A 15,152-nucleotide genomic window follows, 5' to 3' on the forward strand; every position below is an offset into this window, starting at 1 on the left:
ATTAAGAATAAAGCCTCGTGCAGTGACAAGCTGCATCTTTCCACTTGTGGTCGAGCTGAGACAAGACGAGAGTCAGTGACGAGTTGCATCTAACGAGACACTGAGTGCAGCTACATGTGAGTTTGGAGTCCCTTTCTGTGGTCTACGGGAAGTCCCACCAGAGTTCTGAACATGAGATTGAACAGATATAAAATACATATTTGTCCTTGTTCTATGAGCAGTGACACAGGTTATACTACTACTACAAATCAATCTGTGTGTGTGTGTGTGTGTGTGTGTCAGTAGTATCGGATGCAGAGGGGTGTTTGTGCGTGTGCAGCCGTGCATACATCAGCTCAGCTAATGTGGAAGGAGAGGCCAGACGTCATGGATCAGAGGGGAAAATGCATGCACACACACACACACACACTGCAGTGAGAAAGCAGTAGGACACAGCAGACTGACCGGTTCTGTTTGCTGGACGTTGGCAGGCAGAGGAAGAGCAGTACATCCTGACAGTGTGGCGGTGGGTAACAAAACAAGAGTCTGATTCTACATGACTCCATCTGAGGTAAGACGATATCCTTTATTTTTATTATGGGAAGATTTTAAAGGCGATCAAGTTCAGTGCCTTTGTTACACTTCTTACACCTGCTAACATCTGGGTGACGCTTTGACGGTCAGTTGGCACTGAGATAAAAAAGAGAGACTGAAGTTAAAGATATTGTGGTCTGAACCCAGATCGGTATTGAGCATGTGCAACTCATCAGAGATCAGAAAGTAGTGAGATGTCTCACTCCTGTCAGATGAAGTCTCATAGTCCACTAAACATTTCTGGAGCTTCACAGTAAAACAGAGTTGCAGCATTCTGCTTAACACATGAAGTAGCTAGAGACTTGATTTAAAAAACATAAAATGTCTCCGTACAGCTCGTCTGCTGTAATCCAAGTCTCCAGAAGCCCTTGAGGTCCTAAACCGACCTGAAAAGACGTTATTTACACCTTCAGTGCAGTAAAACGCTTTTGGTTCAGCAGCTACAGTGAAGATTTCGGCTCAAAAAGGGTGTCAATAAAGTCTTTCAAAATCACTTTGGGATCTCGCGGCATTTTATGTTTTTAAAATAATAATATACAAGTCTCCAGCTACTTCAGGTTTTTTAGCAGAATGCTGCAACTCTGTCTGTGAAGCTCCAAAAGTGTTTTGTGGAAACTTCACCTGAGATAACGACTGGATTTACATGTTTGAAATGTTCCTTTAACTGATGCAGCTTCATAATATCCAAGACTGAATTATGTGAAAAGCTTCTTTCTTCCCTCTATGCAGCCCCTCTGTACTCTCTTCTTCTCCTCCTCTTCCTCTCCTCCTCTTCTTATCATCCTCTTATTCTCCTCCTCCTCTTCGTCTCCTCCTCTTCTCCTCTCTTCTTCTCCTCCTCCTCTTCGTCTCCTCTTCTCCTCTCTTCTTCTCCTCCTCCTCTTCGTCTCCTCCTCTTCCTCTTCTCCTCTCCCTACAGTAAGCTGATCTGTTGCAGTAAAGGTCAAAGGTCAGGAGGAATTTGTAACAACAGGAAGTGTGTGTGTATCCGATGAATCTTTAATAACCTGAGCAAATTGTTCTGGACGATGGATTTACCTGTGTGTGTGTGTGTGTGTGTGTGTGTGTGTGTGCATGGTTAAGACGTTATTGAAGAAATTGATTTATTATTGATAAGATTATGAAAGCCAATAATGATAGCTGACTGCATTATTGATTGGAGCAGATAATAACGGCTGCTGAAGTTCCACAACACTATTATGAGATTACGAACACACACACACACACAGTTCTGTGTTTGTTCATGTTTAATTAAATTCTGAATAAAGTTTAAAAAAAACCCTAAAACTTCCCTTCCTGGTACTTCCTGTCTTCCAGATGTCGTGGCGTTCATCTTTCCGCTGCTCAAAGTTTCGCCACGTGTTCGGGAAGCCGTCCACGCGGGATCACAGCTACGACGGGGTGCCAATCACACGCAGCGTCCATGACAACCACTACTGCTCAGTCAACCCCTGCTTCATCGCCGTGGTGACGGAGTGTGCCGGGGGCGGGTCCTTTTTGGTCCTGCCCATCCATCATGTGTGTAGTCTTTAGTCACCACTTCCTGTTTGACACAATAAAAGCTAAAAATTAGACAAGTTGAACTTCACTCGACTTGGCATCAGGTCGAGGAGATGACTGAATTCTTATTTTTTGGCGGACTGTTCCTTTAAGTTAAAGATCTGAATCTCCTCCAACACTGTAAAGAGCAACAATTATTTATTAAGATGTATTTATGTTTGTTAAGTTGCTGCTGTGACCTAAATATCATATACTTTTGGTGCCTCAGACCGGCAGGGTGGACCCTCAGCACCCGAGGGTGTGCGGTCACAGTGGAAGAGTTCTGGACGTCAAGTGGAACCCGTTCGACGATCACTGCATCGCCTCGTGCTCAGAGGACTGCACAGTAAGCCGATCCTGGTCATATCTATGGTTCATATCTTTCTGTAGGCGGGTTCATAAAACGAGGCTCCTGTGTGTGAACACAGGTGAAGATCTGGGACATCCCGGTCTGTGGCGTCCAACAGAACCTCACCAAGGCCAGGAAGACTCTGATTGGTCACTCAAGGAGGGTGGGGCTTATTGAGTGGCACCCGACAGCTGAGAACCTGCTGCTCAGCTCCGCCTACGACTACAAGGTCAGACACCTCATTGGTCAGAATTTAGTAGTTTTAACATTTAGTGCTCCCTTAAAACTGGACACTCTTTTTTGTCCATGACTTTGAAGTTTCTGGGCTCTCTTCCTCGAAGGTGTCAGCGAGTAGTATGTTGATAAAATAATTTTGTGGCAAGGCTGGGTGGAATGATAGAGCAATCTTTATTGAACCAGACCTCAATGCCAGCATCCGATTCAGAAGTGGCCGCATTCTGATATTATCAAATCTATGGCAAAACCAATGCCAAAATGCTTGCCCTCTGCTCCATCGGAAATCCTATTTGAGTCCTTCGATCTTTGGAGATCCACCAAATGCCACCCCCCCCTTCTCTTCCTATGCAAGAGTTTTAGAGTCCCTTTTCCAGTACACACCCACTTCTTCTAATTGCACATAAACATTTGGACATCTCCCACCATTTGGCATGCGGGCCAACCTCAGGTTTAGTACTTTATGATGGTCTGCCGCCTGCTAACCTTTAGCACTCACACAGTTGGAAAACTACTCTAGGACCCCTGGAGCTGTGAGCCTCACTCTGTCTGCATTCCTCAACTCACATAAGGAGAAACAATTAATCATCGTTCAATTTAAGCTAAGTAAACTCAAAAATCAGAATGTGTTGTCATCCAGATACTTCAACTTCAAGAAAATACACATCATGGCTGAGTGTTGACGCGCTCGGCTGTTTTCTTACCGAGGACCAAATCTGTTCCAGCTATGTCCCATATCGTTTGTCTGGTTTTGGGGATGCTGACCTCAGCTGATTTTGGCTGAGAATCAGTTGCAGTTAGCAGCATTTTACAGCCAGAACTGAACGAAATCTGATCCAGGTCTGGCAACCAACCATGCCAGATTTAGGTCACTATGTGGCTAAGATTTGATTTGAGCTAATCTGAGCTAATTTAAAAAGCCAAACATGTACTCGATTACTGCACTAAAGAACGAAATGCCACTTTCTACATTTACTCGACCAAATCAGATGGAATTAGTTTACTTTTTACTTCCCTTTGTTTACTAACAGCATAAGTTTCCAATTCATTTACCTTTTAGAAAAGAATTTTGCATACAGAAGATGTGAAAAGCTTATGAAACATGTCTGGCCCGTTGTTTTTGTCCAGCAACCAATCATGCCAGATTTTGGCAGGTGTTTGGGGATTTTAGCTTCCTGGGTCACAGACAATCTCTTTGTTAATTGAGCTTCCATAAGACAACAAACAAAACCACTAAAAAGGCTTAAACTAAGATAAGTAGCTTCATCAGAACAATCTGTGTTGGTGTATTTAGGTCCAGATAAACTCTCCTGGCAGAAAAGCCCTGACATTGTCTCTCTTTAGGTCCTCCTCTGGGATGTGTCCCAGGCAGGCTCGGTGCTCAGGCACCCGGTCCGAGTGGTTCTGATGCCTGTCTACCACCGCTACCCGTCTGACATGCTCTTGCTGTCTGTCAGCTTCAACAGCGATGGCAGCAGGCTGGCTGTCACGTCCAAAGACAGACGAGTCCGAGTCCTGGACCCGCGCACAGGAAAGATCCTACAGGTGTTCTGAAGCGTTATGAGTTTGTTTCCAAAAACAGAAAACATACTTTGTAATAATGCTGCTGATGTTCCTGCAGGTGTCCAGCAGTAAGTCCCACAGGGCCAACAAGGTTTTATACATTGGAAGTTTGAAGATGCTTCTGTCCACCGGCAGCTCACCTTGGAATCACCGACAGATCGTCCTCTGGGATCCTGTACGACACACACACACTTCTACATGAACTGTTACTGAGTGATTAGTTGAATTGCTCTTGTTCACAACAAAACTATAATAGTGTCTCTTTGTCACTCCGTCTGTTTGCAGGACGACTTATCGGAGCCTCTGTATGAAGAAGATTTGGATGGGTCTGCCGGAGTTCTCTTTCCGTTCTACGACCCCGACACCAACATGCTCTACTTGGCTGGAAAGGTCATACAAAATAAATACCTCTTTGGATTAACTTCCCCATGAAGCTCTTTGTCTGAGAACAGAGTCTCTCTATAAGGGTCACCACAAAGGGTGTGATGCATTTGTGTGCCACAGGGTGACGGAAACATCCGGTACTATGAGCTGAGCACTGAGAAACCTTACATCAACTTCTTGACGGAGTATAGGTCGCTGCTGCCACAGAAAGGAATCGGTGAGTGTTCGTACACAACATTAACACTGACACTGTTCACTAAAGTAGATAGATAGTAGACAATTTCCTTTGACCTTGGACCTTACTTTAGGAGTGATGCCAAAGCGCGGCCTGGACGTGAACGTCTGTGAGGTTTTCCGATTTTACCGTCTGATTGCCATCAAAGACCTGGTCGAACCACTGTCGATGATCGTTCCACGGAAGGAGGTTTATTTTACCTCTTATTCCTCATCATGTTGCATTTACACAGGACAGAAAGTGCGCGGTACAGATTTACTTTGTCCTTCCAGTCAGGTGTTTTCCAAGAGGATCTGTACCCGATGACAGCTGGAAACCAGGCAGCCATGACGGCTCAGGAGTGGCTGTCTGGGATCAACAGAGGTCGGTGATGAACTCAGATGGATGACAGATGCATGCATCAGTTTCTCTCAGTGATCCACCAGGCTCTCTGTCTCCGTCAGGCCCTGTGCTTATGTCCATGAAGCCTGGGACTCGAGTAGCCAACCCGTACCCAGAAACCCCTGCTGAGAAGGGGCTTGTGAGGCAGTTGAGCTCCCTGAGATTCGAGATGGGTCCAGCTGATGGTGCCGTGACCAGGACAGATCTTAACTTTATGGAAGAGGTAGATGGATTGAATCAACCGTGTGTTGTGTGTAAAGATGACAGCTGAAAGTTTTGTCAAGCTGTTCTGTTGCTGTTGTATAAACCAGCCGATCATCTCTCTTGAGGCCTTCCTTGAGGAGCAGCTGGCATACCAGGACGCTAAATACCTCAGAGAGGTAAGCGATCTGTCGGGATGGCAGCCAGATGAGACCCAGATCCCGTTGTGGACGTACTGCTGCACCCCACACTGCTGTGAACCTGCAGAGAGACCGCCGCCTACAACCGAGAGCGAGGTGGGGAGTGAATTTATGACATATGTAGATGAGAATACAAGAGTTTCTCCTCTCACTGCCAAGATATTCATGTTTTATTTCAGCTTCTGCAGGCGTTTTACAGACAGCAAGACGAGATTAGAGGCCTGAGAGAACAACTTAATCAGAAAGACGTGAGTATTCAAACACAATCGCACAAAGACACACAGGGCAATCGGCCAACATCTATATATCATCCAAGAGAATCAAAATCAAGGAAGCATTTTGGACTGGTCAGGAAACCAAATGAATTATGAAAATGATAAAATACTATCAGCTATAGCCCTGTGATGTCAGCAGTCCAAGGCTGTCATACTTCTGAGTGTAATTAGTGAGTGACCGTTTGTTTGTGTTGTGCAGGCGAGGATCACTCAGCTGGAGCTGGAGATCAAAAACACCAGAAACAACATGAGGGCGACCTTCTGATTCAACCAATCACATTTCACGCTGCTGTGTAAAACCTGGACCAATCAACAGTTTCAACCAATAAAGCAAAGACTGCCGACATCTGTACGTGTTTTAGGTGTTTGCGTTTACACTTTCAGCTGGTTTCGGTTCTTTATAAAGTGTGTATGTGGATAAGAAATGTGTAATCATCAGGTCAGGTAGATTCTAGATGAAAAGTGAATAGTCTTAACGTGTGTCCTTGACTCCTGGGGTCTTTGTCATGATACAAAATATATGGGTGGGCCAGATATCTTTGGGGGGTTGTGGCATCATGATCTAGGTCACCAAACTAACCAATGCTTCCTGGAGTAGGTAAATGAAAGCCTGCAATTAAAGATGTTTTTGGCGAGTTAGGGTTAGTCGATGCATCGAGTATCCATGTGACGGTCTGTGACCTGTTCAATCCATGGACGTATATCTGTGGATCAGACTTGGCTCTGAAAGGTTAAGGCATGGCACCGAGTGTTGATCGCAGATCCTTTTGAGTCCTGTGGGTTGTGAAACGTATCTGCTCCGCTGGCGTGGCGGAGACGCAACGCAGCGGAGACGTATCCAGTGGAAATTGGGGGTTAGTGTGCGCCTAATCATGTTCAACCCTGAATCCAGGTTTGTGTGAGTAATGTGAGTGCTCGGTACCGAGATCAAGCCTGGTACCCTTTCTTGGCCGTGGCTCGGTTTGAAGAGGTGTTCCTCTGCAATTACGGTTGCTCATGCACGAGCGCAAGCACAGGTACACAATGTATGTACAAGAGGTAACCGTGCTGAGGCCCAGTTGGCAGTGGAGCAAAGTGAGCGCAGGTCAGTGAGGGACTGGGGAGGAGGGACCATTGTGCTGTGGGATGGTAGGGGGAAACTGGGCCAAGTGTGAGTGCTGCCTTAAACTCTTTATCATGTTTGTAGGGAAACAGAGTAGGGGATTCATTGAGCGTCCGTGGACTGGACTTGTTCCAGCATGTCTAATGTATTTCCATCTAATTGAAATTTGTAGAAGCTGGGTAAACACCTCTGGCTCATTGTCAACTTTGTCTTAGGAGACCACATGGAAGCTATTGTTATCCTGTACATGTGGAGCAAATACACTTAACAGTTCCTTTTTCTGCCAGTTTCATTTGGGTTAAGCAAACATAAATTAAGTGTTTGGATTTAGATAAATAGTGTTGGTTTAAGACTCTTTCATAATGTATAACATTATACTAATATCAACTTCTATATACAGATATTTCCTGTTTTTTCCCAGGTTGCTATGTTGATAAAAGATAAAAACCAGGTCAATCAGTTGCAATGATGCATCTCCAACTTGCACTCATGTACATTAACTGAGCACATGTATCCATTATTGAACACTTCTGAGCACTTTACAGTTGAAAATTTGCTGGCTGGTGCCCTCTGCTGGAATAAAGATGTAATGACAACACTATTTGAAAGAGCTGAAAAGACAATTGGATTTCTTCACTGCAACTTGGTGTTACTTGTCAGCCGACATGTGCACTGATAACAATAAGCAGCAGTTATCTGACTCGACTTCAGTGACTTTCTGACATTTCATGGTCAAACTTTTCTGTTTATTTTTAAACAAATTTACGCCGAAATGCCTGCAAAAGCGACGTCAGAGCAAAGTCAGTCGAGCTTATCATGGAGACAAATACCAGAGAGGAGACGCCAGGAGCAAAATGTTAAGATTTTATTTACAAAGTCCTTTTTGTGTGTTTTTTTGTTTGTTTTTCCTTTAACTTACAGAAAGTAAAAAAAAACAAAATAAAAGAAAAAACAAAACCTCAACTAGTCAGTGTAAGTGTGAAGGATCGACTGGATCTCTCTACTGAGCAGGAAGAGAAAAGAATCGAGAGGCAGAGAGAGAGACAGAGAAAGAGAGAGAGAGCGAGTGTCCCCAGACAACCATACAAAATTAAACAAAAACAATTTCTCTGAAAAAATATTTCTTTTAAAAAGCTCTGTTGGCAAAAAAGAGAGAACACAGTTTGCCCTGAGCGCGCTCGGCCTCGGGGGGGAGGGAACGGGAAGGTGGGTGGAGGTTTTTCAGGAGGGGGGGATCACTTGGTTTGACCATCTGTCGATGACATCACAGTGCCTGTCGGGAGCGTGGTGATGACGTCATAGCTGCTGATTCAGTCCCAGAGAAAGGTGATGTTAAAGGGGAACACAGGAATGATGGGAATCTAGAGTTTGGTTTACCTCCCATGAGCCTTTGTTCAGTCTCCTTCTGCAGATTTGGCCTCAAAATTCAAGCGTGTGCACGAAGTAAGTTTACCACGATCACTCATAAAGGTTCTGACATTGTACATCATTTGAAATATTACATAGAAATTGATTGGAAAAGTTTAAATGACCAACTTTTCTTGTAATCGAGATAGTTTGTGACCTAAGAAAAATTACAGAAATACAGAAAACTCAAGCTTATCATGTTTTGATCACAAAATAACTCGATTGTGACGCCAAATGTCTTAAACGTCGCCTCAGGAATGCGTCGCTTTAAAGCTCCTGTGATGCGTTTACGTCTCGTTAACAGAGTAGGAAATTGGAGCGCAAATTCCTAGATTTAATTTCCTGAGACACAACAAATTCAGTTGATGTGATAAATCTCTCTGCAAGTGTCCAGTCGAACCTGTTGACAAAATTAAGATGCAAAGTACGCAGAAAAGTAACATGTTTTTAACTCTCGTCCGAGGTTCTGGTTTGCAAAGTCGCTGATTTTTTTTTAATTTTAGACCGGAAGCCACAATCACCAAAGTCCAATTTCCTACATCTTCTCTGACAGAATTAACATCAAAAACCAATAACAGAAATCAACCTATGTACGTGTTTTTCTGGTCACGTCATAGTTTGCGCTGCTCGGCGACCGTCTTTTGTTCTGCACTGGTTCTAAAGCTCCAAAAATGAGAATATTTCTACTTGTTTCTTCTCAAATGATATTTAAACAGATTGTTTGGGGATTTTGGGCTGTAGGTTGGACATAAGACATCTGAAGTTGTAACTTTCTGCTCTATAATTTTCACAAATTTCAGGCTTTCTACCTTTGGTTGGAGCTCCGACCAGTTTTGTGAATTTAAAGTTCTAATCATGTCAACAGGAACTTCTTCTAGGACACTTTTAGAGGAAACTTGTGCGATTAAAAATGTTGGAGAACATTTGGGATTTATTATGAATGGTACTAATTAACGGAAGTTGCCGACGGTTGTTCCGGTCTGCAGGAGAGGAACTGACGAGGGTCCAACGAGAGGAGACCTGTTTTTAGAGATGGAACGCAGCCCAGGAGTCGAACAAGTGAGTGGAGGAGCTGGAGGAGGAGGACGAGCGTTGGTGGGGGAGGGGGAGGAGGTCGGGGATAGGGGGAGGGATTGCGGGGTCTTCATGGGTCCTCAATCATCATCTTCATCGTCCTCATCATCAGGGTCCCTCTTCCTCTTCTCTCCTTTGGCTGGAGACGAATCCTCATCTGTTGATAAGATGGCAACAACAACAACCGTCAGATCAGGGTGAACTGATTTTTAACCGTTGATAGAAACATGATGAACATTAAATCAGATGTTACTGTTAGTTACTCTTGCATCAACCCCAGCTGACGCCAACAACAATCACACAAGAGATTTACTACTATGAAAATAATGCTCTTACAATTTCAAGCATTTTATCCAAAACCACAAAACTTTTAAAAACCTGAAAACAAAAAATTAAACTCAGGATTTCTGACAATAAATCTATTTGATTTAAACAACTGTGCCAAGTTATCATAAACGTGATGTAACATGACGTTGTATATTCTCATTTCATGATGATTTTTAGGTCATTCGATGAGGAAATATTTCAGAATACAATGTTTGACGTGGAAAATCTCAAGTTTTTAAAAGCATTTCCTCTTTTTGGCACCGAAGAACAAAGACGATGAGTCTGTGAGCTCATCTAGAAAAGTAAAATAAAAGCTGATGATGAAGAGGACTGCGTGGAGGTAAAGGAGACACATTGTTACTGACCATCATCATCCTCATCGTCATCATCGTCGTCATCATCCTCACTGTCCACGTCTCCGTTCACCTCTCCATCCTGCAGAGAGAAAGGTCAATACTGTCAACTTAAAGAATCACAACGAAGCAGAGAGCTGCAGCACGACTGTGTGTTTTAGTGTAAGTTAAAGAACACAAGCAAGGAAACAAACAAAGAAATTAACTGATTTTGCAGAAAAGCTCTGGACTCACCTCATCATCAGCGCTGTCATCATCATCATCGTCCTCTTCGGCCACTACGTCCTCCTCATCCTCCTCTTCCTCCTCCTCGAAGTCCTCTGACTCGCCCTCTGGAATAAAGAAACACAGTGGATCAATAACTTGCAGCTGAGGGAGCCGATTGTGACGGAAGAGGACGATCATCTCTGGGTCACTGAGAGTGAAAGCAACGCTCACCTTCTCCTTCTTCGTCCTCATCCTCGATGCCGTCTCCTTCTCCGTCGGAGTCGGACGCCTCGCAGTCGTCGATGTCGTAGCCGTCCAGGTAGGTGAGCTGGGGGAGGAGCTTGAAGATGGACTCTCTGTAGTCGGCCAGGTTGGTCACCTCGCAGTTAAACAGGTCGAGACTCTTCAGCTGGGGAAGCTTTTTCTGGAGGAGCAAACAGACGAGATCACAGGCGAGTTCAGATACAACTTTTGTTTAGATTCAAACAGAATAATCCCAAAAAAAGTGGAAAATATGCAAGTTAACAAAAAAACAACAGGTGGATCAATCAATGGCTGACCAATCAGAGCAGACTCTGGGCCTTAAAGAGACAGGAGCTTAAACAAAGAGGGGTTTCAGACAGAGCTGCTGTCTGAAACCCTCCCAACAAAATACACAACCACGGTCCCGTCATTTAAACTCTGTGAGGTCTTGGGTGAGAGTGAAACCCACCAGGGGCTCCAGGGTGCTGATGTCTTTGAACTTGTTGCCACTGAGGTTCAGGTGCGTCAGGTTCACCAGCCGCTCCGCCAGAACCTCCAGACCGCCTGATATCCTGTTGTCACTCAACTCCAACTGCACAGAAGAACAAGGAAACGTTTTTAAACCCACAGGAACCACAAAATCAGTCCTAGTTTTGATCTATTTTTTCTGCACATAAGATTTTAAGATAGCCATTTCAAAGAGACAAACAAAAACAAAAAGGAGATTGTTTCATTTCAAACATCAAAGATTTTTGATTTACATGATAGATTGTTAAACCGGATTATGTTAAAAAACTTCAAAGTGAAACCGTCCGTGTGCGTTTTGCTTCTGTTACCTTTTTGAGTTTGTCCAGTTTGGGGATGTCTGCTACGCTGGTCAGGCCGACGTTGATGAGGCTGAGCAGCTCCAGGTTCGAGAACTCTTCTGTGATTCCTTCAATCTTCCCTTCGCCAGTGCGACAGTTATCCAGAACCAGCTCCTGGACCTGAGGGCGGGTCAGGAAGGGTTTCAAATGAGTGTTTTTATACCGATATAATATGTTACACACAGTCAAACGGACTCCTGATCGGCCTTTATCAAATGTACGGCTGTGATCTTTTTATTGACTGTCTGCATGAGCCGCAGATCTGCTTCTCAAGTACTTTCATTTCCTGATTTGACTATCGCGTTGTCGTGTGACTAATCCTGATAGTCACTTTACCCCCACGAGCTCTGCTAATTAACGTGAAAGACAATTTGAATATTACAAATGACAACAGGTGAAAACCACAGGCGGCTGTGCAGAAACCACCGTATTTCCCTTTCAAACACTCACTAGAACACAACAGGACAAGATTTGTTCTGGTAGGGAGCAAACTAACAATCGTCTTTGTTGATTAATCTGCCTGTAATTTTCACAATTAGTTGATTAATAGTTTAATTAGATAAAATGTCAAAGAAATTGTGAAAAAAGTGACATCTTTGATCCAACAAACGGTCCAAAACCCAAAGACTCTTTATTCACTGTCAGAAATGAGGTAAAAAGCAGCAAATCCTCACATGTGAGATGCTGGAACCAGAAAATGTTTTAACATTTTTAACTGCATCGATTAACCAAAGACAGATGGAAGTTACTTTTCATCTGATCTACTCATTGATTAATCAAACTGATCCTTGCAGCTCTATATTGAACTGTTTACTTTCTCTCTTATTATTATTCAAGAAATTATGAAATGTTAGATTTTGGATTTATTTCTCAAGTGAAAAACTGATTTTTTTTTTCTCACTCTGGTATCAATTCTGAGGCTGAAACAAATAAATATAACAACTAATTTGTTTTTGATCCCTAAAAGAAAAACGGGTAAAAAATGTTGATCAGTGTTTCGTCCTCAAGTGTCTTGTTTTGTCTACAACCTTAAGATTTTCAGTTTACTATCACAGAGGAGGAAAGAAACCACAACATATTCATATTTAACAAGCTGGAATGAGAGAAGTAAGTTGTTTTCTTCTTAAAAAAAAAACGGTGTGATTTAAGAGTCGACAACTATTCGATTAATCACAGCGGTTCAAATTAATACATGTAAAAAAACAAAAAACAAAAAACAGTATTTGAAACATTATCCAGCTCTAATAAGTCAGTTTTTCCATTAATTCATCAATTAAGAGCTTGGTTCATTAACACCTGAGACGTTGAAACCAATTTTATTTTTGGGCATCTTGAGACGGTGAGGCAGCGAGTTTATCATGTTTTTATAGCTAATTAACAGATTTAAAGTAGCTGCAGCCTCTTTAATATTAACTATCTGGTCTAAAGGTCATAACAACATTAACATCCACCACTAGGAAGAGCTACACGCTGCGGTCTTGTTGAAAAGGACTCTTGTGGCTTCATAATGGAACGGATCCCGGCCGGGACTCTGTTTATAAACTCCACACACATGTAACGCTGCTAGGTTAGCTCCTCTGCTAGCTCCCTGCTAACTGCACCTCCACCTCCACCCGCTTCTTATTTATAATCCCGGCTCGTGAACCCGGTGGAGAAAGACACGGGCTACATGGTGTTTTAATGAGTGGTAACGTTAATGGAGGAGACTTCAGCAGAAGAAGCAGTAACGAAGTAGCCGCTTTAGCTAGCTAGCGTTAGCACGCCACTAGCTACGCGCCCTTAGCACCTTATGGACACGGGCTCCGACTAATCTCTGGAGGACCGTTAATATTAACGTCAATTTTTAATTAATAAATCTAAAAACAATTTTTTTTTTACAAACTTGATGACGACGAGTTTGCAGCTGAAAACTAGCGTGTAAACTACAAATATTTTAGAAACTTAGTTAGTAAATTTTGGAAAACAATGACGCATTTCCTGCTTTGCACGAGTATTACGCGATAAAAAGCGATAACGTGATGAGTCATTTTACGCCTGATAACGTTTTAGTTGGTCACTTATTTTGCGATTATCCCACAACACAAAGCGTTAAAGTTCGTCGACAGAAGAATATGAAGTCTCCGGTGTGTTTAAATCGAAACCGGCTCATGCAGCGCCGTTATAAACCGTATTATAACCTCGAAATAATGCGTGTTCCAGATATTAGCCGGGCCCCGGCGGACACGGATGTTTATTTCAGCGCACTCGCAGCGGGTTAATGCACGTTCTGCTGCACGGGCATCGTTTATTACTGATAATTAACAATGTGCAGCACAGTTTTTACCTAAATAAGAGAGATAAATGAAGACATGAAGCGGAAAACAAGGCGGTAAACAGCTGCGCAACTGGGCTGTTTACCTCCGATCAAACTAATGACCTCTGGTAGTGGATTAAATATACAAAATGCCCATTATTAAACTGTTTGCCGGACTTTTACTCGTCTTCACGTGTAGCGTTGGATAGTAAATAGACATTTTAGCACTTTTTCGGGAGCTGCAGACACTCTGCCATGTGCTCGGCAGTCGCCACCCCTCCTTCCTCCGGCCGGTCAAGTTTACACCGCATAAACAAGACAACAAACCGGGTTACTCACTTCTGTCGGCGACCGGTGCCTCAGCTCTAAGTTGACCCTCTTCTTCATGTCCATTTTCCCGTGATTTTGGCCTGAGTTTGAGTCTCTGCGATGCGAAAAACTTGTTTCTCCTCGATCCTCTCTTCAGTATCAACACGCGGAACCAGTGTGAAGCTAGCTATAGTGACGATATAAGACTTCCGGGTAAGACCTCCAAAGTAAAGTTCATATGATCACACCGGAAGCGCCACGGGAATAAATTTGAATGAACAGACGCAGTTTTATTCTACAGACGAACAACAATGCATTTTACTGTATGTTTAACTTTTAATATCGTCCAAATCGTCTTCTTTCATGTATTAAGAGATATCATATTATACATTGATTGTGAAGGCCGACTATCGTACTTCCGGTTGTCGCCTCTCTCTTCCTGTCGAGCTTGACGCGGGTGAGACGTTCCAGTGTCGTGTGTGAAAAGTGGGTCAAGCCGTTCGTAACCTTAAAATGCCCCGGAAAGTATCGGAATTTGTGCTTTCACAGCGCACATTGGCGATCCAGCAAATGAGTAAACCCAAGAAGGACTGACAAAATGAAAGATGTTTCACTAAATGCAGAGTGAGATCAAGCTATCAACCATGCTCTTAAGCTGGGTCAAATCCTGGTTGTTTAATGGTAATGAATGTTCATTTTTGTTGTTGTAACCGTATCTAAATCCTCCTCTTCACTCTTTCATCACGCTTGGTTTTTACAAGTAATTATCAGAAAACGTTGAAGATAAAATCATGAGTCACTGGGTTATTCTAATACAACGCCTGATTAAAAAATACGTGTTTTTTGGGGCGAAAAAATGTGAGTGTATAGATTCCGAGGCGCACTTGAAAGCATCAGAAGTTGGTGAGTAAAAGGAGGGAAACGGTAGCGAGGAGGGAAACACGTCTCCATGGCGCCATCGGCGGCCATTTTGGCTCATTACACTAAAAAAACAATGGATGGCTGCGTTCAATAACTGGCATGTTTTATAAGATAAC

The 15,152-nt window shown here is 43.2% G+C and overlaps 2 protein-coding genes across 2 annotated transcripts; one reads left to right on the forward strand and one right to left on the reverse strand.

Moving 5' to 3' along the window:
• The first annotated feature begins 498 nt into the window (after nucleotides 1-498).
• Nucleotides 499-6,271, forward strand: coro2ab (coronin 2Ab). Its single transcript, XM_030431501.1, has 14 exons — nucleotides 499-550; nucleotides 1,891-2,091; nucleotides 2,342-2,458; nucleotides 2,541-2,690; nucleotides 4,040-4,240; nucleotides 4,317-4,433; nucleotides 4,544-4,648; nucleotides 4,763-4,859; nucleotides 4,951-5,066; nucleotides 5,150-5,240; nucleotides 5,321-5,481; nucleotides 5,570-5,755; nucleotides 5,839-5,907; nucleotides 6,134-6,271. Exons 1-14 carry the CDS (start codon nucleotides 536-538, stop codon nucleotides 6,197-6,199), a joined length of 1,692 nt encoding a protein of 563 aa, XP_030287361.1. The 5' UTR covers nucleotides 499-535; the 3' UTR covers nucleotides 6,200-6,271.
• Nucleotides 6,272-7,879: 1,608 nt separating this feature from the next.
• On the reverse strand, nucleotides 7,880-14,325 carry LOC115590221 (acidic leucine-rich nuclear phosphoprotein 32 family member B-like). The gene is made up of 7 exons (XM_030431502.1): nucleotides 14,146-14,325; nucleotides 11,484-11,633; nucleotides 11,117-11,239; nucleotides 10,636-10,828; nucleotides 10,432-10,529; nucleotides 10,210-10,279; nucleotides 7,880-9,674 (listed from the first exon to the last, which is right to left on the reverse strand). The coding sequence occupies exons 1-7, from the start codon at nucleotides 14,197-14,199 to the stop codon at nucleotides 9,598-9,600; spliced, it is 765 nt and encodes a 254-aa protein (XP_030287362.1). The 5' UTR covers nucleotides 14,200-14,325; the 3' UTR covers nucleotides 7,880-9,597.
• Nucleotides 14,326-15,152: the final 827 nt, after the last annotated feature.

Source organism: Sparus aurata, chromosome 10, assembly GCF_900880675.1.
Source record: "Sparus aurata chromosome 10, fSpaAur1.1, whole genome shotgun sequence".
Classification (NCBI taxonomy): domain Eukaryota; kingdom Metazoa; phylum Chordata; class Actinopteri; order Spariformes; family Sparidae; genus Sparus; species Sparus aurata.